Below are 24,845 nucleotides of genomic sequence, written 5' to 3'. Positions count from 1 at the left end.
GAGGCCATTTTGCAGGGCTCTGGCAGTGCTCCTCCTGTTCCTCCTTACACAAAGGCTGAGGTAGCGGTCCTGCTGCTGGGTTGTAGCCCTCCTACGGCCCCCTCCATGTCTCCTGATGTACTGGCCTGTGTTTCCTGGTAGCGCCTCCAGCCTCTGGACACTACGCTGACAGACACAGCAAACCTTCTTGCCACAGCTCGCATTAATGTGCCATCCTGGATGAGCTGCACTACCTGAGCCACTTATATGGGTTGTAGAGTCCGTCTCATGCTACCACGAGTGTGAAAGCTCAACCAACATTCAAAATTTATTATTATTATTATACATTTTTATAGCGCCATTTATTCCATGGCGCTTTACATGTGAATACGGGGCAAATATAGACAAATACATTAAACATGAGCAGATAACAAGGCACACGAGTACATAAGGAGGGAGGACCCTGCCCGCGAGGGCTCACAGTCTGCAGGGGGTGGGTGAGGATACACTAGGAGAGGGAAGAGCTGGCTGTGCGGCTGTTCAGTAGGTTGAGGATCACTGCAGGCTGTAGGCTTGTCGGAAGAGATGAGTCTTCAGGTTCTTTTTGAAGGTTTCTATGGTAGGCGCAAGTCTGATGTGTTGGGGTAGAGAGTTCCAGAGTATGGGGGAAGCACTGGAGAAGTCTTGGATGCGGTTATGGGAAGAAGAGATGAGAGGGGAGTAGAGAAGGAGGTCTTGGGAGGACCGGAGGTCGCGTGTAGGTAGGTACCGGGAGACCATGTCACAGATGTATGGAGGAGACAGGTTGTGGATGGCTTTGTATGTCAGTGTGAGGGTTTTGAACTGGAGTCTCTGGGCGATAGGAAGCCAGTGAAGGGCTTGACACAGGGGAGAGGCTGGGGAATAGCGGGGGGACAGGTGGATTAGTCGGGCAGCAGAGTGTAGGATGGATTGGAGTGGTGCCAGAGTGCTAGAGGGGAGTCCAGAGAGTAGGAGGTTGCAGTAGTCGAGGCGGGAGATGATAAGGGCATGCACTAGCGTTTTTGCAGTGTTGCGGTCAAGGAAAGCACGGATCCGGGAAATATTTTTGAGTTTGAGACGACAGGAGGAGGCAAGGGCTTGGATATGTGGCTTGAAAGAGAGGGCAGAGTCGAGGATCACCCCGAGGCACCGGGCGTGTGGGACTGGGGATAGTGAGCAGCCATTGACATTGATGGATAGGTCTGGTGGAGGGGTAGAGTGAGATGGGGGAAAGATGATGAATTCTGTTTTGTCCATGTTCAGTTGTAGAAAGCGAGCAGAAAAGAAGGCTGAAATGGCAGACAGACAGTGCGGGATTTTGGTAAGCAAGGAGGAGAGGTCAGGTCCGGAGAGGTAGATCTGCGTGTCGTCAGCGTAGAGATGGTACTGCATACCGTGGGGTTCTATGAGCTGTCCCAGGCCGAAAGTGTAGATGGAGAAGAGTAGGGGTCCTAGAACAGAGCCTTGAGGAACACCGACTGACAAGGGGCGAAGTGAGGAGGTGGTGTGGGGGAGGGAGACACTGAATGTTCGGTCTGTCAGATATGACGAGATCCAGGAAAGGGCCAAGTCTGTGATGCCAAGGGATGAGAGGATTTGTAGCAAAAGGGAGTGGTCTACAGTGTCAAAGGCAGAAGACAAGTCCAGGAGAAGGAGGACAGAGTAGTGTCGCTTGCTCCTGGCAGTTAGTAGGTCATTGGTGACTTTAGTTAGGGCAGTTTCAGTTGAGTGATGGGAACGGAAGCCTGATTGTAACCGATCAAAGAGGGAGCAGGAGGAGAAGTGGGAGGACAGTTCAAGATGGACGTGTTGCTCCAGCAATTTGGAGGCATAAGGGAGAAGAGATATCGGGCGATAGCTAGACACAGAGGATGGGTCGAGGGAGGGCTTTTTGAGGATGGGTGTGATCTTGGCATGCTTGAAGGATGAGGGAAAGACACCTGTTGTGAGTGAGAGGTTGAAGAGGTGCGTTAGGGTTGGGATGAAGACCGTGGAAAGGTTAGGGATGAGGTGGGATGGGAGCGGGTCAAGCGTGCAGGTGGTGAGGTGTGATCTTGACAGGAGGGTGGAGAGCTGATCTTCTGTCATGGTGGAGAAGCTGGTTTTGGAGGAGCAGGGTTGAGCAGCTAAGAGGGGCAGTGGGCGCTGTGGGCCAAAGCTTTCTCTGATCGTATCGATCTTCTGTTTAAAGAAAGAGGCGAAGTCATCAGCAGAAATGAGGGGGGAAGGAGGAGGTGCGGGGGGACGGAGTAGAGAATTGAAAGTGTTGAAAAGCTGTTTAGGGTTGTGGGACAGGGAGGATATGAGGGATGAGAAGTAAGTTTGTTTTGCGGCAGTGAGCGCAGACTTGAAGCTGGCGAGGGACTGCTTGTATGCAGTGAAGTGGTCGGCAGAGTGGGATCGCTTCCATCTCCGCTCAGCAATCCTGGAAGCCCGTCTCAATTCTTTGGTCAGGCTGGTCAGCCAGGGCTGCCTGTTAATTGTACGAGTTTTACTATGCATGAGTGGGGCGGCCGAATCGAGTGTTGTTGTTATTGTTAAAAGTTACCAAAGCATCAGCCAGAAAGCATTGGTGGTCCCCACCTGCAGAACCACTCCTTTATTGAGTGTGTCTTGATAAATGCCAATAATTTCCATCTGTTGTCTATTCCATTTGCACAACAGCATGTGAAATTGATTGTCAAACAGTGTTGCTTCCTAAGTGGACAGTTTTATTTCACAGAAGTTTGATTTACTTGGAGTTATATTCTGTTGTTTAAGAGTTCCCTTTATTTTTTTGAGCAGTGTATATACACTGTGCAGAATTATTAGGCAAGTTGTATTTTAAAGGATTATTTTTATTATTGATCAACAACCATGTTCTCAATCAACCCAAAAGACACATAAATATCAAAGCTTAATATTTTTGGAAGTTGGAGTGTTTTTTTTTTTTAGATTTGGCTATCTTAGGAGGATAACTGTTTGTGCAGGTTACTATTACTGCACAGAATTATTAGGCAACTTAATAAAAACCAAATATATTCTCATCTCACTTGTTTATTTTCACCAGGCAAACCAATACAACTGCACAAAATTTAGAAATAAACATTTCTGACATGCAAAAACAAAACCCAAAAAAATTAGTGACCAATATAGCCACCTTTCTTTATGATAACACTCAACTGCCTTCCATCCATAGATTCTGTCAGTTGCTTGATCTGTTTACGATTAACATTGCGTGCAGCAGCCTGCAAGACACTGTTCCGAGAGGTGTACTGTTTTCCCTCCCTGTAGATATCACATTTTATGAGGGACCACAGGTTCTCTATGGGGTTCAGGTCAGGTGAACAAGGGGGCCATGTCATTGCATAGCAGTGTAATAGTGGTCAGCCTTGGTTAAGAGTCATCCTTTGTGGTTTAACAATACATGTTTAGCATTTCAGCTTGCCAGATTTGCAACTGTATATCTATGTTTCGTCGACCGTTATGCAGTTTGGTGTCTATAGGTACTGTTGTATATTGGTTTTATGGTTGTTAATTAAGTTTGTACCGTGGATGGGCGGAGTGAGTCTGCAGGGAGGAGCACAGTTTGTGCGGACTACTTCAGACGTCACGTCCGATCTTCCACTGAACCCGTTGAAGCGCCAGACCGGCGCGAAACAGCCGTCGTTCTGCCTTCACATTCTTCTGTTCATTCACCCCCGAGCCGTGAAGACTTTTAACTAATAAAGGTACCTGTCAAGAAGATCGGTGAGTGCTGCCGTTTTCTATTCCGTGCATCTAAGATATCTGTTCTCTTGGCCTAAGCACCCGAGATCTGGGGGCCAGCTGGAGCTAATTAGCCTGGAGCGGAGGCATTCAGCTGTAGCGGTGGTGCGGTCAGCTGTTTTTCTTTTTATTTATTCTTGCTCCATTATATATGCCCCGTATGCTGCTGCCATATATATAAAAAAAAAAATAACATACTCACCTATCGTCGCTGGGCGCCGAGTGCTGGGGGCCTGAGCAGGCGGGGACATCGGCGCGCTGTGGGGGTCAGGTGCCGGAGTCACCGCTAGCTCAGGCCCCCAGCACTTGCTATGCTCACCTGTCTGTCCCGTTCCAGCGCTGCGCGCCGCCATCTTCCGGCTCCTCTGGCTGTGACTGTTCAGTCAGAGGGCGGCGCCGGCGTGCATTAAGCGCGTCATCGCGCCCTCTGAACTGGGAACGTCACAGCAGAGGACCCAGGAGACGGAGCCGCACGCAGCGCTGGAACGGGGGACAGGTGAATATACTTACCCTCCTGGCGGTCCCTGACTCTCCGGTGGAGATCGCGGTGTGCGTTCAGTGTTTACGCATACCGCGATCTCCTGGGAGCGTCACTCTGTGAGGCCCAGACTGCGCCGGCGCTTGCGCTTGCGCAGTCTATAAAGGCTTCCGACAGAGTGATGCTCCCAGCATTATATTATAGATTTAAAAATATAAAATTTATAAGGCTTTGCAGGGTCTGTTATTTACATATAAACTCAGCTAAAATGTCTCATCTGTACAATGTGTGCTCTCCACACATAGCATAGAGCTGCGATACGGCCGCCGGTGTAGAAACTGATTAGAATATTGTTAACTCTATATTTACAGAGATTAGCAGTAGCTTCACGGTACTAATCCCGCACAATCATTAATAAGAAAAGTTCGGAAAATATCTAAGAATATCTCTAATCCCTTTACTAATTAGCAATGCAGAATTACAATACTGCTGATTAGTAATTTGTACCATAATATTACAGGATTAGTGGGGGGTTGATGCTACTGTTCCTTTAGTGCAATAGTGACATAGAATAGCACTGAGTTAACTGCTCATCAGATGTTCATTTTTTATGTATTCATTTATAAATTCAGTAAATAAGAATAGCCGGTCAATCTAGACACACAAAGTATTTGTCACTGTAATAACCGTTGCATCGTACGATTAAATTTACTGACCAGTCAGTTTCTCACTTGTCAGTAAGATAAATGCAATCTTAAACCAATCTTAACTAGAAACATATAGAAAAGTTGGCAAAAAAACTAAATGTACCCTCCTGTTGCTATTTTATCACCAATAGCTTCTAAAATGGGACTTAAGGCACCGTCACACTCAGCAACGCTGCAGCGATATAGACAACGAGCCGATCGCTGCAGCGTCGCTGTTTAGGTCGCTGTAGAGACGTTGAACACATCAACTCCAGAACGATGCAGGAGTGATCCAGTGACGTAACAGCGACTCACTTATCGTTGTAGCTGGTTGTTAGCTCCATGTAAAACATTGCTGGCATCGTTGCTTTTGCTGTCAAACACGACGATACACGCCGTCCTGACGACCAAATAAAGTTCTGGACTTCTAGCTCCGACCAGCGATGGTACAGCGGGATCCAGATCGCTGCTGCGTGTCAAACACAACGAGATTGCTATCCAGGACGCTGCAACGTCACGGATCGTTGTCGTTCTCGTTGTAAAGTTACTGAGTGTGAAGGTACCTTAAGAGTCAAACAATTGTCCTGCTCATTTCATTATCAGGAGTAAGATAGGCAGGTCTTGGATCCTCACTTCTGTAAAGTTGTGGTTCCTTTAGAAATGAGGAATCCTGCAGAGGGTCACAATTCTTATGTGGAAGAGAGGCAAGATCAACCAGAGCTGGGGCTGTGTTCTATGGCCTCACAGCAGGCCATGTAAATTTGATTTTAGACCTAATATACAAAATAAAGAAAGGTAAAATGTAGAAAATTATCTAAATCTATTAGTCAGGTGGTCCTATCTCAAATGCTAGAAAATAAATTCTAGTGATATCAGGATATCCTTATGTTTAGGTGTATTTAACCAAACGTGAATAGCTGGGGCTATTATTGAGTTATCTGTGGTAGCACTTATGGGGCTATGCTATGCATCAGATAAAATAAAGAATACCAAGCTGCTTTGTCCAATATAACCCTTAAATGTATGTTTTTTTTATAGGTCTTGACCCTGCTGGTCCTTTATTTGAAGGAATGTCATCAATAGATCGCCTGTCTCCAGATGATGCCAGTTTCGTTGACTCCATTCATACGAACACACAACAACATATCGGATTAAGTATTGGGATTAATGAGAGAGTTGGTCACTTTGATTTTTATCCCAATGGAGGAGACATTCAGCCTGGCTGCCATTTTCGAGACTTGTACAGACATATAGCAGAACAGGGAATTTTTGGTAAGAAGTCAATAACTATACGAAGCACTAAAGTAAAAACATGCAATGAAGATAACTTTAGCAAATTGGAATGCAGCACAATTTGGAGTTCTATTTAATTTACTTTTTGCGTTTCATGCAGCAACCATTAAATAAACAAAAAACATAAGCAAATTCAATTAATGCTTCACTAGTGCATTCGTGAAGAAACTGCAATTGTTAAAAAGTACAGTAGATTTTCTCCATGCGACAGATGCCCCCTGCAATTAATCACTACTTCCCTGTAATGAACATCAGTTAATTTAACAGATTGAGTAACAAGTGACAACGCAGGGATATACAGTTAGGTCCATATATATTTGGACAGAGACAACATTTTTATAATTTTGGTTATAGACATTACCACAATGAATTTTAAACAAAACAATTCAGATGCAGTTGAAGTTCAGACTTTCAGCTTTCATTTGAGGGTATCCACATTAAAATTGGATGAAGGGTTTAGGAGTTTCAGCTCCTTAACATGTGCCTGTTGTGAATTCCGCTCTTGGGCTCCCTCCGGTGGTTGTGAGTGGCACTTTTGTGAGTTCTGCTCTTGGGCTCCCTCTTGTGGTTTCTAGTGGTATGGCTGCTCCTTGGAGTTAGCTGTCATCAGCTGCCTCCACTTATCGTCTCTTCTGCTCCGCTATTTAAGTCTGGCTCTTTCTTCAGCCTGTGCCACTTGTCAATGTTTCCTGGCTGGATTCACATCTCTGCTTGGATTCTCCTGGTTTCCTGACCAGTTCTGCAAAGATAAGTTCTGGCTTTGCTCATTTCAGTCCACATGTTGTGGACTTATTGTTCTGTGCAGTCTATATTTGTCCAGCTTGTCAGTATGGATTATTTCTGTTAGCTGGTAGCTCTGGGAAGCAGATTTACCCTCCACACCTTTAGTCAGGTGTGGAGATTTTGTAAACTCTGTGTGGATTGTTTTGTAGTTTTTATACTGACCGCACAGTATCCTTTCCTGTCCTATCAAGCTAGACTGGCCTCCTATGCTAAAATCTGATTTCATTTCTGCGTATGTTATTTTCCCCTCCTCTCACCGTCAATATTTGTGGGGGGCTATTTTTCCTTTGGGGATTTTCTCTGAGGCAAGATAGGTTTCCAGTTTCCATCTTTAGGGGAAGTTAGATCTTAGGCTGTGCCGAGGGGTCTAGGGAGCGTCAGGTACCCCCCACGGCTATTTTTAGTTGCGCTGCTAGGTTCAGGGTTTGCGGTCAGTACAGATACCACCTCCTTCAGAGCTTGTCTCATGTTGTTCCTAAACCACCAGATCATAACAGTACAAGTGGCCAAAAATGAATTAAATGCATCTCAAAAGAAGGAAAAGAAAGTTCTGAACCATTTTTTTTTCTGTGCTTTGGTTTGTCTTTTTTTTTCCTCTTGATATCTGGGTGGTTCAGGATATATGTTTTGGCATGGATGTTCAGGGTTTGTTTTCTCGTGTGGATCCACTTGCTGCAAGAGTACAGAGTATCCAGGACTATGTTGTCCAGACTCCGGCTTTAGAGCCCAGAATTCCTACTCCTGATTTGTTTTTTGGGGACAGATCCAAGTTTTTGAACTTTAAAAATAACTGCAAATTGTTTTTTGCTTTGAAACCCCGTTCTTCTGGTGATCCCATTCAGCAGGTGAAAATCATCATATCCTTGCTGCGTGGTGACCCTCAAGACTGGGCTTTTTCTCTTGAAACAGGGGATCCGGCATTATTGAATGTAGATGCATTTTTTCAAGCACTCGGATTATTGTATGGCGAACCTAATTCTGTGGATCATGCAGAAAAAACCCTGTTGGCCTTGTGTCAAGGTCAGGAAGCGGCAGAGTTATACTGCCAGAAATTTAGAAAATGGTCTGTGCTCACTAAATGGAATGAAGAGGCTCTTGCTGCTATTTTTCAGAAAAAGGTCTTTCTGAAACCCTTAAAGATGTTATGGTGGGCTTTCCTACGCCTGCCGATTTGAGCGAATCTATGTCTCTAGCCATTCAGATTGATCGGCGTCTGCGCGAGCGCAAAGCTGTGCACCATATGGCAGTATCCTCTGAGCATAGTCCTGAACCTATGCAATGTGATAGGATTTTGACTAGAATAGAACGGCAGGAAATCAGACGTCAGAATAGGCTGTGTTTTTACTGTGGTGATTCGGCTCATGTTATCTCTGATTGCCCTAAGTGTACTAAGAGAGTCGCTAGGTCTGTTACCATTAGTACTATACAGCCTAAATTTCTCTTATCTGTGATCCTGATTTGCTCATTGTCGTCCTTTTCTGTCATGGCATTTGTGGATTCAGGCGCTGCCCTGAACTTAATGGACTTAGAATTCGCCAGGCGCTGTGGTTTTTCCTTGCAGCCTTTGCAGAGCCCTATTCCTTTGAGGGGCATTGATGCTACACCCTTGGCCAAAGATAAACCTCAGTACTGGACACAGATGACTATGTACATGGCTCCTGCACATCAGGAAGATTGCCGTTTTCTGGTGTTGCATAACCTGCATGATGTTGTTGTACTGGGATTTCCATGGTTACAGGAACATAATCCGGTGCTGGATTGGAAAACTATGTCGGTGACTAGTTGGGGTTGTCGAGGAGTTCATAGTGACGTTCCTTTGATGTCAATTTCCTCTTCCCCCTCTTCTGAGATCCCTGAGTTTTTGTCGGATTTCCAGGATGTATTTGATGAGCCCAAGTCCAGTTCCCTTCCTCCACATAGGGACTGTGATTGTGCTATTAACTTGACTCTTGGTTGTAAGTTCCCTAAGGGCCGACTTTTCAATCTGTCTGTGCCAGAGCATGCCGCCATGCGGAGCTATGTTAAGGAATCTTTGGAGAAAGGGCATATTCGGCCCTCTTCGTCACCATTGGGAGCGGGTTTCTTTTTTGTTGCTAAGAAGGATGGCTCCTTGCCTTGAGACCCTGTATTGATTATCGTCTTCTTAATAAGATCACAGTCAAATTCCAATACCCCTTGCCTTTGCTTACTGATTTGTTTGCTCAGATTAAGGGGGCTAGTTGGTTTACTAAGATTGACCTCCGAGGGGCATATAATCTTGTTCGTATTAAACAGGGTGACGAATGGAAAACTGCATTTAATACGCCCGAAGGCCATTTTAAATACCTTGTGATGCTATTTGGGCTCTCTAATGCTCCACCTGTGTTCCAGTCTTTCATGCATGATATTTTCCGCAATTATCTTGATAAATTCATGGTCGTATATTTGGATGATATTTTGATTTTTTCCAATGATTGGGAGTCTCATGTGAAGCAGGTCTGGATGGTGCTCCAGATCCTTCGTGATAATGCTTTATTTGTGAAGGGGTCTAAGTGCCTATTCGGTGTTCAGAAGGTCTCTTTTTTGGGTTTTATTTTTTCTCCCTCGTCTATAGAAATGGATCCTGTTAAGGTCCAAGCTATTCATGACTGGATCCAACCCACATCTGTGAAGGGTCTTCAAAAATTTTTGGGCTTTGCTAATTTCTATCGCCGTTTCATTGCCAACTTTTCCAGTGTGGTTAAGCCCCTTACTGATTTGACGAAGAAAGGCGCTGATGTTACGAATTGGTCCTCTGAGGCTGTTGAGGCCTTTCAGGAGCTTAAACGCCGATTTACTTCTGCCCCTGTGTTGCGTCAACCGGATGTTTCTCTTCCTTTTCAGGTTGAGGTCGACGCTTCTGAGATTGGGGCAGGGGCCGTTTTGTCTCAGAGGGAGTCTGATGGTTCTTTGATGAAACCGTGTGCTTTTTTTTCCAGAAAGTTTTCGCCTGCGGAACGCAATTATGATGTCGGCAATCGGGAGTTGTTGGCTATGAAGTGGGCGTTTGAGGAGTGGCGACATTGGCTTGAGGAAGCTAAACACCGTGTTGTGGTCCTGACCGATCATAAGAATCTGATTTACCTCGAGTCGGCCAAGCGGCTGAATCCTAGACAGGCTCGATGGTCCCTGTTTTTCTCCCGTTTTGATTTTGTGGTCTCGCATCTTCCGGGATCTAAGAATGTTAAGGCTGATGCCCTCTCTAGGAGTTTTTCACCTGATTCTCCTGGAGTCCTGGAGCCGGTTGGCATTCTTAAGGAGGGGGTGATTCTTTCTGCTATCTCCCCTGATTTGTGACGGGTGCTTCAGGAATTTCAGGCTGATAGGCCTGACCGCTGTCCAGTGGGGAAGCTGTTTGTTCCTGATAGATGGACAAGTAAGGTAATTTCTGAGGTTGTTCAGTGTTGGCTGGTCATCCTGGGATTTTTGGTACCAGATATTTGGTTGCTAGGTCCTTTTGGTGGCCTTCCTTGTCTCGCGATGTGCGTGCTTTTGTGCAGTCCTGTGGGACTTGCACCCGGGCCAAGCCTTGCTGTTCCCGCGCTAGTGGGTTGCTTTTGCCTTTGCCGGTCCCTGAGAGGCCCTGGACGCATATTTCCATGGATTTTATTTCGGATCTTCCTGTTTGTTTGTGACCGGTTCTCTAAAATGGTCCATCTGGTACCTTTGCCCAAGTTGCCTTCCTCCTCAGATCTGGTTCCATTGTTTTTTCAGCATGTGGTTTGTTTGCATGGCATTCCGGAGAATATTGTGTCTGACAGAGGTTCTCAGTTTGTCTCTAGATTTTGGCGGGCCTTTTGTGCTAGGATGGGCATTGATTTATCTTTTTCTTCGGCGTTTCATCCTCAGACTAATGGCCAAACTGAGCGAACTAATCAGACCTTGGAGACCTATTTGAGATGCTTTGTGTCTGCTGATCAGGATGATTGGGTGTCCTTCTTGCCATTGGCCGAGTTTGCCCTTAATAATCGGGCTAGTTCGGCTACTTTGGTTTCACCTTTCTTTTGTAATTTTGGTTTTCATCCTCGTTTTTCTTCTGGGCAGGTTGAGCCTTCTGATTGTCCTGGTGTTAATTCTGTGGTGGACAGGCTGCAGCAGATTTGGACTCATGTGGTGGACAATTTGACGTTGTCTCAGGAAAGGGCTCAACGTTTTGCTAACCACCGTCGGCGTGTTGGTCCCCGGCTTCGTGTGGGGGATTTGGTTTGGTTGTCTTCTCATCATGTTCCTATGAAGGTTTCTTCTACTAAGTTTAAGCCTCGGTTTATTGGTCCTTGTAAAATTTCTGAAATTATTAATCTGGTGTCTTTTCATTTGGCTCTTCCTGCCTCTTTTGCCATTCATGATGTTTTCCATAGATCTTTGTTGCGGAGATATGTGGTGCCCGTTGTTCCCTCGGTTGACCCTCCTGCCCCGGTGTTGGTTGAGGGAGAGTTGGAATATGAGGTTGAGAAGATTTTGGATTCTGGTTTTTCGAGGCGGAGGCTTCAGTATCTTGTCAAGTGGAAGGGTTATGGCCAGGAGGATAATTCTTGGGTTGTTGCCTCTGATGTCCATGCTGCCAATTTGGTTCGTGCTTTTCACTTGGCTCGTCCTGATCGGCCTGGGGGCTCTGGTGAGGGTTCGGTGACCCCTCCTCAAGGGGGGGTACTGTTGTGAATTCCGCTCTTGGGCTCCCTCCGGTGGTTGTGAGTGGCACTTTTGTGAGTTCTGCTCTTCGGCTCCCTTTTGTGGTTTCTAGTGGTATGGCTGCTCCTTGGAGTTAGCTGTCATCAGCTGCCTCCACTTATCGTCTCTTCTGCTCCGCTATTTAAGTCTGGCTCTTTCTTCAGCCTGTGCCACCTGTCAATGTTTCCTGGCTGGATTCACATCTCTGCTTGGATTCTCCTGGTTTCCTGACCAGTTCTGCAAAGATAAGTTCTGGCTTTGCTCATTTCAGTCCACATGTTGTGGACTTATTGTTCTGTGCAGTCTATATTTGTCCAGCTTGTCAGTATGGATTATTTCTGTTAGCTGGTAGCTCTGGGAAGCAGATTTACCCTCCACACCTTTAGTCAGGTGTGGAGATTTTGTAAACTCTGTGTGGATTGTTTTGTAGTTTTTATACTGACCGCACAGTATCCTTTCCTGTCCTATCTATCAAGCTAGACTGGCCTCCTATGCTAAAATCTGATTTCATTTCTGCGTATGTTATTTTCCCCTCCTCTCACCGTCAATATTTGTGGGGGGCTATCTTTCCTTTGGGGATTTTCTCTGAGGCAAGATAGGTTTCCAGTTTCCATCTTTAGGGGAAGTTAGATCTTAGGCTGTGCCGAGGGGTCTAGGGAGCGTCAGGTACCCCCCACGGCTATTTTTAGTTGCGCTGCTAGGTTCAGGGTTTGCGGTCAGTACAGATACCACCTCCTTCAGAGCTTGTCTCACGTTGTTCCTAAACCACCAGATCATAACAGTGCCACCCTGTTTTTAAAGGTACCAAAAGTAATTGGACAGATTCAATAATTTTAAATAAAATGTTCATTTTTAGTACTTGGTTGAAAACCCTTTGTTGGCAATGACTGCCTGAAGTCTTGAACTCATGGACATCACCAGACGCTGTGTGTCCTCCTATTTGATGCTCTGCCAGGCCTTCACTGTGGTGGTTTTCAGTTGTTGTTTGTTTGTGGGCCTTTCTGTCTGAAGTTTAGTCTTTAACAAGTGAAATGCATGCTCAGTTGGGTTGAGATCAGGTGACTGACTTGGCCATTCAAGAATATTCCACTTCTTTGCTTTAATAAACGCCTGGGTTGCTTTGGCTTTATGTTTTGGGTCATTTTCCATCTGTCGTATGAAACAACGACCAATCAGTTTGGATGCATTTGGCTGGATCTGAGCACACAGTATGTCTCTGAATGCCTCAGAATTCATTCAGCTGCTTCTGTCCTGTGTCACATCATCAATAAACACTAGTGACCCAGTGCCACTGGCAGCCATGCATGCCCAAGCCATCATACTGCCTCCGCCGTGTTTTACAGATGATGTGGGTATGCTTTGGATTATGAGCTGTACCACGCCTTCGCCATACTTTTCGCTTTCCATCATTCTGGTAGAGGTTGAGTATTCCAGAACTGTGCTGGCCTTTTTAGATGTTTTTCAGCAAAGTCCAGTCTAGCCTTTTTATTCTTGATGCTTATCAGTGGCTTGCACCGTGCAGTGAACCCTCTGTATTTACTTTCATGCAGTCTTCTCTTTATGGGAGATTTGTATATTGATACGCCGACCTTCTGGAGAGTGTTGTTCACTTGGCTGGCTGTTGTGAAGGGGTTTCTCTTCACCATGGAGATTATTCTGCGATCATCCACCACTGTTGTCTTCTGTGGGCACCCAGGTCTTTTTGCATTGATGAGTTCACGAGTGCTTTCTTTCTTTCTCAGGATGTACCAAACTGTAGATTTTGCCATTCCTAATATTGTAGCAATTTCTCGGATGGGTTTTTTCTGTTTTCGCAGCTTAAGGATGGCTTGTTTCACCTGCATGGAGAGCTCCTTTGACCGCATGTTTACTAAACAGCAAAAACCTTCCAAATGCAAGCACCACACCTAAAATCACCTCCAGGCCTTTTATCTGCTTAATTGAGAATTACATAATGAAGGGATTGCCCACACCTGTCCATGAAATAGCATTGGAGTCAATTGTCCAATTTCTTTTGGTCCCTTTAAAAACAGGGTGGCACATGTTAAGGAACTGAAACTCCTAAACCCTTCATCCAATTTTAATGTGGATACCCTCAAATGAAAGCTGAAAGTCTGAACTTCAACTGCATCTGAATTGTTTTGTTTAAAATTCATTGTGGTAATGTCTATAACCAAAATTATAAAAATGTTGTCTCTGTCCAAATATATATGGACCTAACTGTATACTTAAACTACTCAACAAAAATGAGATATAAAGCAGAGACAGACCAACAAGAGCTGGGGGCTACAGCTCAGATACGGTGATCAGTTTCCAGAGAACTGTAGACATGTAGAGAGGATGAGAAGTCAGGTAAATCTTTGGTAAATCTGCAAAGGAATAAGAAAATAATTATAGTTGTATCCCATCCAAATTGTGTTGTATTTCAAGATTCTTATGCCTTGGTCTTCAAGAGAGCTTTTCCTAACCCTTAGCCAGATGTTCAGGTCTCTAAACATTTGCCTGAACAGTATGTGAGTAACTAATACACAGATTAGGTTTCCTTACCGTGGTAAAACATTTAAAAAAGTGAATATCACATTTCATCTAGAAGAGAGCATTTTCTTTTTTTCTTTGAATGTGTGGGTCTCTTGACAATGCTACTTAGCAAACAGGACACGACTTGACATAAACTAAAAAGGATTTGTTGTTTGTTTTTCAAACATTTCAAACTAATAAATCAGAGGTCTGTAATTCTTGGGTGTCAACTTTTCATATATGAAATATTGTGAGATGTAGAGGTAGCATGGTCATCCGACTCTGCTGTCTGAGGGGGTCTACTAGCTTCTCAGCCATATGAGAAGACTCCAGCATTTTACATGGTAGTTGCCCAGATGCAGATTGTGTATTGAGATTTAGAAGTCTTCCTCTAAAATAGCAATTCATAGGTTTCATGCTTTTAGTAGGACCACTTTACTATTAATGTTGTATTTTTATCCTAAGGGTTTACACAGTCTGTAAAATGTTCTCATGAGAGGTCAGTTCACCTTTTTATTGATTCCATACTAAATGAAGATGAACACATCATTGGCTATGAATGTAAAGACATTAGAAGCTTTGAGAAAGGGATGTGCCTGAAATGTCCAAAAAGTGGATGCATTGTTTTGGGGTACAATATCAACAAAGAAGGAATGCAACCTGGACAGAGACTCTTTCTCAAGACACGTTTAAACATGCCATTCAAAGGTAAGTGATGGAGCATGTGTTGTATTACTCGATCACATTCTACATGTTACATGAAGATACAACTCGCTCTGCCTGAGCCTTTGCATTTTTATGACACGTTATGGTTAGATACATATGTGGCCTCATTCACTGACAGATTTAAGCTGTCTGCTGACAGACTATGCATGCTCAAGAGGAAGAATTCTGAAAGAATGTTACAAACTGCTCCATAAATAACCTTTAAAAAATGATGATAGCGAGACTTGAACTTGTTATTTGCTGCCCGAAAATACAGTTTTTCTGGACATCAAAAACAGCTGCCTTTATGCATCATATTTTGTATCTTCTTGTAAATGTCACAGATAATATTTCACATGTACAAGACAAGGGTGGTAGTGTGCCAGCTGTCTCCGAAAACAAATTATTGGCTGAAATGTTAATATTCAAAGAGAATTTCACCATATGCTTCAGTAAATGTATTTCAGATTATCATACCGGCAGCCAATACAGTGAGGCAGAATTCATCAAGATGTGGATTCTAGATAGGAATTGGAGTAATTGAATGTGCCATTTGACTTGGTCACAAAGTAACTCTCACCCGAGTGATCTCTGACTAGAGCTCAAATACATATAGCATAAGAGTTAAACCTTGTATCATAGATTTTTGCCATTTACCATTTAAATATAGTACTCATCAAAAGTTTGGATACAGTTGTTCCTGCACTTGTTTTCCTTGTTCTTATTGTAATGTGCGCATTGTAGATTCCGATTACAAAACCACAAAGGGACACATGGAAACAAGAAGAAAAGGAAAACTTGGTAAACTAACCAGAATATGTGATAAACCATAGGTTTCTCAAAGTACCCATTTTTATATTGATAACAGCTTAACACACCATTGGCAATCTCTAAAACAGCTTCATCAGATAGTCATCTGAACTGGCTTTCCAACAATCTTTTCCAGAAGTGCTGAGCACTTTGACTTCACTCTGAAGTCCAATTCATCCCAAACAATCTTGATTGGGTTGAAATCAGATAATTGTTGAGGCCATGTCATTTGATGCAGAATTCCTCCCCTTTTTGGTAGCATAGCCCTGGTGAATAGTAACTATGTTCTAAAATTTTGACTTATCACTCCATAGCACTGATTGCTACAGATCTAATGTCTCGTTCTTGTGTGGCATGGCTAAAATAAGTCTCGCTTTGTTGCAGCAATTTGATCATAAAGACCTGCTTCTTGCAGTCTCCTCTGGTCAGTTGGGATGCGCCTGTCAGCTTACAGTTTCTAAGGCTGGTAACGCTGATAAACTAATTCTCTGTAGCAGCAGTAATTTTTGGTCTTCCTTTCCTAGGATAGCCCTCATCAAAGCCAGTTTCATCAAAGCAATTTATGGCTTTCATGACTGCACCAAGTATTTCTGGATTCACCGATTTTCATGTTTTAAAGGGAACCTGACACCAGGCTTTCCCCATATAAAATACGGCCAGCGTCTTTCAGCCTTCTGTTACAGCCTTCTAGAATGCCGTATATACTGTATGTCCCCAATCCAATCTGCAAAGCACAAAAAAAAACTTTTGTTATACTCACAGACAGCGAATTCCAGTCCAATGGGCATCTCTGGTCTTGATCCGGCGCCTCCTCTCTTCTTTTGATCGCCATCCTGCTTCTCCGCTTCTTGTGGATGCACTGCAGTGCGCATGCGCCGGCTTTATCTACGGGTCATTGGCGCTCTATGGCCTTTTCCCGCATATGTGCATGAAAGAACGTTGCTATATTGCATGTTTTGTGGTAGACATAGGTAGATCCGATGTAACATTGGTGTAGTCCCAGGATAGCATGGTGTACAATGGGTACGGAAAATATTCAGATCTTTTAACATTTTTCACTCTTTGTTTCATTGCAGCGAAATGGTAAATTCAAAAAAGTTCATTTTTTTCACATTAATGTCCACTCTGCCCCCCATCTTGACTGAAAAAAAGACAGAAATGTAGAAATTTTTGCAAATGTAACAAAAAAGAAAAACTGAAATATCACATGGTCATAAGTATTCAGACCCTTTGCTCAGACACTCATATTTAAGTCACATGCTGTCCATTTCCTTGTGATCCTACTTGAGATGGTTCTACTCCTTCATTGGACTCTGGCTGTGTTTAATTAAACTGTTAGGACTTGATTTGGAAAGGCACACACCTGTCTATATAAGACCTCACAGTGCATGTCAGACCAAATGAGAATCATGAGGTCAAAGGAACTGGCCAAGGAGCTCAGAAATAGAATAGAATTGTGGCAACCTGGCAGTCCAGCCAAACTGAGCAATCGTGGGAGAAGAGCCTTGGTAAGAGAGGTAAAGAAGAACCCCAAGATCACTGTGGCTGAGCACCAGAGATTCAGTAGGGAGATGGGAGAAAGTTCCACAAAGTCAACTATCACTGCAGCCCTCCACCAGTCGGGCCTTTATGGCAGAGTGGCCCAATGGAAGCCTCTCATCAGTGCAAGACATATGAAAGCCCGCATAGAGTTTGCTAAAAAAAACACATGAAGGACTCCCAGACTATGAGAAATAAGATTCTCTAGGCTGATGAGACGAAGTTAGATCTTTTTGGTGATAATTCTAAGCGGTATGTGTGGAGAAAACCAGTCACTGCTCATCACATGCCCAATATAATCCAAACAGTGAAACATGGGGGTGTTTTTCAGCTGCAGAGATAAGACGACAGGTTGCCATTGAAGGAAACATGAATGCGGCCAAGTACAAAGATATCCTGGATGAAAACCTCTTCCAGAGAGCTTTGGACCTCAGACTTGGCCGATGGTTCACCTTCCAACAAGACAATGACCCTAAGCACACAGTTAAGGCTGGTTTCACATTTGCTTTTGCGTACGCATGCAGTTTTTCACGGTGTGCGGCGGGGCACGGCAAACGCAACATGTAGCATTTTTTGAAGCATCAAAAACAAGTCAAATATGCGCACGCATGTGCATGCGTATGAGTGCGTTAAAAAAATCCATTACTGTCTATGGGAACACATGCGTACACAAGGACATGTGTACGCATGCGTTCGATGCGCTTGCGTACTTCGGACTGCGCATGTCCAGGAACTGTTTTGAGACACACCCATTGAGATACACCCTCCTGAAAATATCGAACGCATGCACATAAAAAGCGCAAACGCAAGCAAAAATGCATGCAAACGCTGCGTTTTTTGCCATCATGTGTAAGCTGATGCGGATAAAAAACGCTGCACTAGCATGCGTTTTTGCATGTGGTTGTGGATGATACGCTGCACAAATGTGAAACTAGCCTAAAATAACAAAGAAGTGGCTTCAGAACAACTCTGTGACTATTCTTGACAGGCCCAGCCAGAGCCCTGACCTATATCCAATTGAGCATCTCTGGAGAGACATTATTATTATTATTTATTTATATAGCACTATTAATTCCATGGTGCTGTACATGAGAAAAGGGGTTACATACAGGGTCATAGATATCGTTAACAGTAAGCAAATTTACAATGACAGACTGGTACGGAGAGGACCCTGTCCTTGAGGACTTACATTCTGTGGGATAATGGGGAAGAGACAGGAAGTCAGGGTGCTGCAGCACTGGTGGTGGTGAGGCGGCAGCTCGGGTGGTTGGTGAGGTGGCAGCTCGGGTGGTTGGTGAGGTGGCAGCTCTGACGGTGGTGACGCGGCAGCTCGGGTGATTGGTGAGGCGGCAGCTCGGGTGGTTGGTGAGGTGGCAGCTTGGGTGGTTGGTGAGGCGGTAGAATGGTTATTGCAGGCTGTAGGCTTTCCTGAAGAGATGGGTTTTCAAGTTCCATCTGAAGGATCCGAGGGTGGTGGATAATTCGACGTGTTGTTAAAATGGCTGGTCACCAACGTTCACCATCCAACCTGATGGAACTGGAGAGGATCTGCAAGGAAGAATGGCAGATGATCCCCAAATCCAGGTGTGAAAAACTTTTTGCATCATTCCCAAGAAGACTCATGGCTGTACTAGCTCAAAAGGGTGTTTTTACTCAATACTGAGCAAAGGGTCTTAATAATTATGACCATGTGATATTTCAGTTTTTCTTTTTTAATAAATTTGCAAAAATTACTACATTTCTGTTTTTTCAGTCAAAATGAGATGCAGAGTGTACATTAATGTGAAAACAAAATGAACTTTTTTTAATTTACCAAATGGCTGCAATGAAACAAAAGGTGAAAAATTTAAAGGGGTCTGAATACTTTCTGCACCCACTATAGCACTGTGTACTTACAATTGCTCATTTTGCCTTTCTGCCCAGTTCATTCTTCTCCATTAGGTCTATGACCTCATGCGATTAAAAACTGACATCCTGAATCCTACAGAAATTTTTGCAAATTTATTTTAAAAAAAAACTGAAATATCACATGGTCATAATTATTCAAACCCTTTGCTCCATATTGAGTAGAAGCACCCTTTGAGCTAGACCAGCCATGAGTCTCCTTGGGAATAATGCAACAAGTTTTTCACATCTGGATTTCAGGATCCTCTGCCATTCTTCTTTGTAGATCTTCTCCAGTTCCATCAGGTTGGATGGTGAATGTTGGTGGACAGGCATTTTCATGTCTCTCCAGAGATGCTCAATTAGGTTTAGGTAAGGCCTCTGGCTGGGCTAGTCAAGAATGGTCACAGAGTTGTTCTGAAGCCACTCCTTTGTTATTTTAGCTGTGTGCTGAGGGTCATTGTCTTGTTGGAAGGAGGGCAATAACCCAGCAGCAGGACCGCTACATCAGCCTTTGTGCAAGGAGGAACAGGAGGAGCCCTGCAAAATGACCTCCAGCAGACCACAAATGTGCATGTGTCTGCACAAACGGACAGACACCGACTCCATGAGGATGGTCTGAGTGCCCGACGTCCACAGATGGGGGTTGTGCTCACAGCCCAACACCGTGCAGGATGCTTGGCATTTGCCACAGAACACCAGGATTGGCAAATTCGCGACTGGCACCCTGTGCTCTTCACGGATGAAAGCAGGTTCACACTGAGCACATGTGACAGACGTGACAGTCTGGAGATGCAGTGGAGAGCGATCTGCTGCCTGCAACAACCTTCAGCATGATCGGATTGGCAGTGGGTCAGTAATAGTGTGGAGTGGCATTTCTTTGGAGGGCCGCACAACCCTCCATGTGCTCGCCAGAGGTAGCCTGACTGCCATTAGGTACTGAGATGAGATCCTCAGACCCCTTGTGAGACCATATGCTGGTGCGGTTGGCCCTGGGTTTCTCCTAATGCAGGACAATGCTAGACCTCATGTGGCTGAAATGTGTCAGCAGTTCCTGTAAGATGAAGGCATTGAAGCTATGGACGGCCCCGCTTGTTCCCGAGACCTGAATCCGATTGAACACATCTGGGACATCATTTCTCGCACCATCCACCAACGTCATGTTACACCACAGACTGTCCAGGAGTTGGCGGATGTTTTAGTCCAGGTTTGGGAGGAGATCCCTCAAGAGACCATCTGCAGCCTCATCAGGAGCATGCCCAGGCATTGTAGGGAGCTCATACAGGCACACACACACAAATCAACATCTTTTCCTTGTCTTGACGCATATCCACTGAAGTTGGATCAGCCTGTAATTTGATTTTCCACTTTGATTTTGAGTATCATTCCAAATCCAGACCGCAATGGGATATTCATTTTGATTTACATTGATCTTTGTTTTATTGTTCTGAATACATTCCACTATGAAATGAATAAAGATTTGCAACTGAAATATTTCATTCAGTGATATCTAGTAGTGATGAGCGAATATACTCGTTACTCGAGATTTCTCGAGCATGCTCGGGGGTCCTCCGAGTATTTTTTAGTGCTCGGAGATTTAGTTTTTCTTGCCGCAGCTGAATGATTTACATCTGTTAGCCAGCATAAGTACATGTGGGGATTCCCTAGCAACCAGGCAAACCCCACATGTACTTATGCTGGCTAACAGATGTAAATCATTCAGCTACGGCAAGAAAAACAACATCTCCGAGCACTAAATAATACTCAGAGGACCCCCGAGCATGCTCGAGAAATCTCGAGTAACGAGTATATTCGCTCATCACTACTAGATATCACTGAATGAAATATTTCAGTTGCAAATCTTTATTCATTTCATAGTGGAGGACCCCCGAGCATGCTTGAAAAATCTCAAGTAACGACTATATTCGCTCATCACTAATATCTAGGATGTGGTAATATAGTGTTCCCTTCCACACATTTTCTATCTCAAAATGGCATGATGGCTGGAACACTTTAAAAGGTAATATATATATTCTATGAACTATGCCCTAACAAAGGAAAATGTAACTTCTTTGAAATGCTTAGACCCATTGGCTTTCACAGGCTTCCATACCTCCAGGCGAAGCGACGTAAAGAGTTTATCTCAGTACAACAAGTTATTACCTATCACCCGGCAATTCTGAGATCAGGGCTTTGGTACCCCAAGAGTGGGACTCTGCAGTATTCTAAATAGAGAAGAGGTGCACATGCTCGGCCTCTGCTCAAATAATTGTCTAAGGGACTGCCGAGTGTAGCGCTTGCCTGTTTCTGGACGTTTCATTGGCAACGAATGGGTAGAAGGCAGAATATGTGCACTTCCTCTGTATTTAGGACAGGACTGCAGAGTTCCACTCTGAATTCCAAAGCCCCACTTGGAGGTGATAGGGATAACTTGTTGTTTTGAAGATAACCCACTAAACGGGAGGAATTGTTTGGAAAGTATTCAGTTATTCACTTATCATTTACCGTAATGTATATTTTTAACATATAAGCCCTGCTATCAGAATCACTGGGGGTCATATAGATAGACAATAAAGGGTTATCAATAAAATAAGTTAACACAAAAAATTAAACTGCACAACAATCTTAAAAAGGAAAAATAAACAAGTCATGGATCCAAATGGCATATGCTCCAAAATTCATCAAGGATGTAAATGGATGTATTTGAGACACATCAGTATCAGTGATATTATATTCCGATTCTGAATGGCAAGGATATGATACCTGATAAAACATTGTGTTAGGTCCAGATGCTAAAGCACCAGTATAAATGTCCGCATCGGCACTTTAATCATGAAAAAAACTTGAACACTGCAGTTCTTAAACTACGTTTCCCTGCAAGTCCTGCAAGAAATTGTATTCCGCAAGAACAGTATCACTCATAGACCCTAATCAATTAAAATTGGGAATACAGACAATCCTAGGCAGCAATGGAAGCTTCTTCTTCCATCAGGACCATGGATAGCGGTGAACCAATTGTTTCTTCCAGATATAAATACATATTACAAAGCTATTTGTTTATAGAACTAGCACTGCAATATAACCAGACATTAAATGTATGCATTTTTACAAACCATCAACATGTGGACATCACAAAATAAAGTCTTTGACCACATTAGAAGTTAAGACAACCAGTTATATACATCATATTATAGGTCTAATCTAGAAACACAACCATTATAAGCCTCTACTACTTGCTACTACTACTCGGCATCTACTAATTTGCTGTGTGACCACTTTCATAAAAAAAGGCTCAATATCTTATGTGTGGCTATATTAGCTTCTTCTTCATCATAAGTGGTATACACTTACAGTGGTGCCTGAACGTTTGTGAACCGTTCTGAATTTTCCAGAAAAGTCCTAAAGTAGATAAATAAACCAAATCAAACAAAGGAGTAAAACACCTTAGGCTTTATCAATTTTTAAATGAGGGAACTTATCCAATTGCATATCTGTGAATGGCAAATGCATGTGAAGCTTTGCTTTTAGTGTGACCTCCATTGTGCAGCAATAACTGCGTCTAAACATTTGAGGTCCCGTAATTGATTTTTCATATCAGTTTGGAGGAATTTTGGATCATTTCTACATACAAAAAAAAAGTTTTAAAAGGAGTTTTCCCACAAACTGCATTTTATTTTTTTAGATCTTGAAATAATAATAATAATTTCCACAAATGGATGGGTTTAAAAAATGTTCCCGCGCTGAGATAATCTTATAAATGTGTCCCTGCTGTGTACTGTGTAATGGCCGTGTCTGAACGTACAGGGACATGGTCTGATCATACCATATCCTCTGGGCAGGGGAGGAAGCAAAAGAGAATATACAGACAGGACAGCAGGGGATCACAGCTGATTCTTTCTGTGAGACAAACATTTCCAGGTCTGTTTTTTAATAAAAAAAAGCAGAAAAAGGGTAAGCTCACACAGGGCATTTTTGTTGCTTTTTTTTCTGCAGCAAAACCTCTTGATGGCAGGAAAGAAGCTGCGTCAAAAACGCAGGCTTAGGTGCATTTTTGGTGCGTTTTTTTTTTCTCTTTGTCCAGGCTAATGTAATTGAATTTTCAGCAGAAAAAACACAGCAAATAATGACACCTGCGTTTTTGCTGCATTTTTTCAACACCCATTCAAGTCAATGGGTTAAAAACGCTGAAAAAACACAAAGAAGTGACATGCTCTGTCCAAAAAACGCAGCAAGGCACAAAATACTGATCACACAAAAAAACTATTTGTGTGCATGAGATTTCTGAAATCTCATAGGCTTTGCTGGTACTGTAAAAAGCAGCTGAAAATTAGCATAAAAAAGCAGCAAAAACACCCTGTGTGAACTTACCCTCAGGCTTTACCTCCTTGAAAAATCAGCTGTGATTTCATGCTGTACTGTCTTACTCCCCTAGCCACGAGCAGTGGTATGGTCCATCATTTTCCTTCAGAATAGGCTGGTATAATTTAGAATTCATTGTTCCATCAATGATGGCAAGCTATTCTGGCTCAGATGCAGCCAAACAGGACCACACCATGATGCTACCACCATTGTGTTTCACAAATGGTGTCAGGTTTTTATATTCTAATGCAGTGTTTTTCTTACACCAAGCATAACACTTCTCATTTAAACCATAAAGCTCTATTTTTACCTCAAGTGTTCTCAAAAACATTGTTCCAGTTGTCTCCTGGCTTTTCCAGGTGATTTTTAGGAAACAAAGTGGGAAGCAATGCTCTATTTGGAAAGTCGTGGTTTTTTATTGTTGTACAATGTCCTTCTGATGGCAGACTTATTAACTTTAGCTGATGTAAGAGGCATTTAGTTGTTCAGAGGGTGACTTCTGGTTCCTTTGCTACCTCATGGTCTACAATGCGCCTTCCACACGGAGTGATCTTTGTTGGTTGACCACTCACGGGGAGAGTATTATTCTTGTGTTTGCTCCATTTGTATTTAACTTATCTATGCACCAAACTATTTAGAAGGTCAGAAATCACCAAGGCAGAAAATATAAGAAATAACACTTTATTTATAGTTGGTTTGACAATAAAACAACGTACTATTAATGTGCATGTATCAAGGTATAAATTGCAAAAAGTAAATAGTTTAAAAAGTGTATATATATATATATATATATATATATGACCAATTTGCATTTAGCGGATAAGGTAATAGGGCAAGTATATGTATATATTTTAGGGGATTAAAAGCACCAAAAAATGAAAATAAGATAAGAAATATATAACAAATAAAAAAACAAAAAACAGTGTAAATCAGTAAATCAAATAGCAAAAATGTGCCTGTGTGCACCAAATTATATCTCCACTAGTATAAATAGAGCAAATTATATCTTGCTATATTAGCAGATATGTGCCAAATTAAAAGATGAACAATAAGGTGCTAGTGCAAAATAGTGCATACAATGAATAGTAGAAAGTGACAAGTGCATAAAAATCCAAACAATGTGGAGTGCTGGCACTATAAAATACACCCCCAAAAATAAAGTAACTATACCTTTAAGTGCCGCTGTACGTTGTTTTATTGTCAAACCAATTATAAATAAAGTGTTATTTCTTATATTTTCTGCATTGGTGATCTCTGACCTTCTAACCAGTTTGGTGCATAGATTAGTTCTTTATTTGAGTGGTTGACCTCTTTGCACATTGGTGATTCCGTGGTATTCAATTTGAATTTTTACTTTT

At 43.1% G+C, this 24,845-nt stretch overlaps 1 protein-coding gene across 1 annotated transcript in view; it reads left to right on the top strand.

Moving 5' to 3' along the window:
* Window positions 1-24,845, top strand: part of LIPC (lipase C, hepatic type) — a 305,016-nt gene that overhangs the window by 265,211 nt on the left and 14,960 nt on the right. The window contains exons 7-8 of the mRNA XM_069762120.1: window positions 5,950-6,183; window positions 14,656-14,898. Of these exons, the coding sequence (XP_069618221.1) occupies window positions 5,950-6,183; window positions 14,656-14,898 (477 nt within the window). The remainder of the gene's footprint in view (window positions 1-5,949; window positions 6,184-14,655; window positions 14,899-24,845) is intronic.

Source organism: Ranitomeya imitator, chromosome 4 (genome assembly GCF_032444005.1).
Source record: "Ranitomeya imitator isolate aRanImi1 chromosome 4, aRanImi1.pri, whole genome shotgun sequence".
Classification (NCBI taxonomy): domain Eukaryota; kingdom Metazoa; phylum Chordata; class Amphibia; order Anura; family Dendrobatidae; genus Ranitomeya; species Ranitomeya imitator.
Note: the sequence above shows the minus strand (reverse complement) of the source record. Positions and strands in the feature narration are given on the sequence as shown.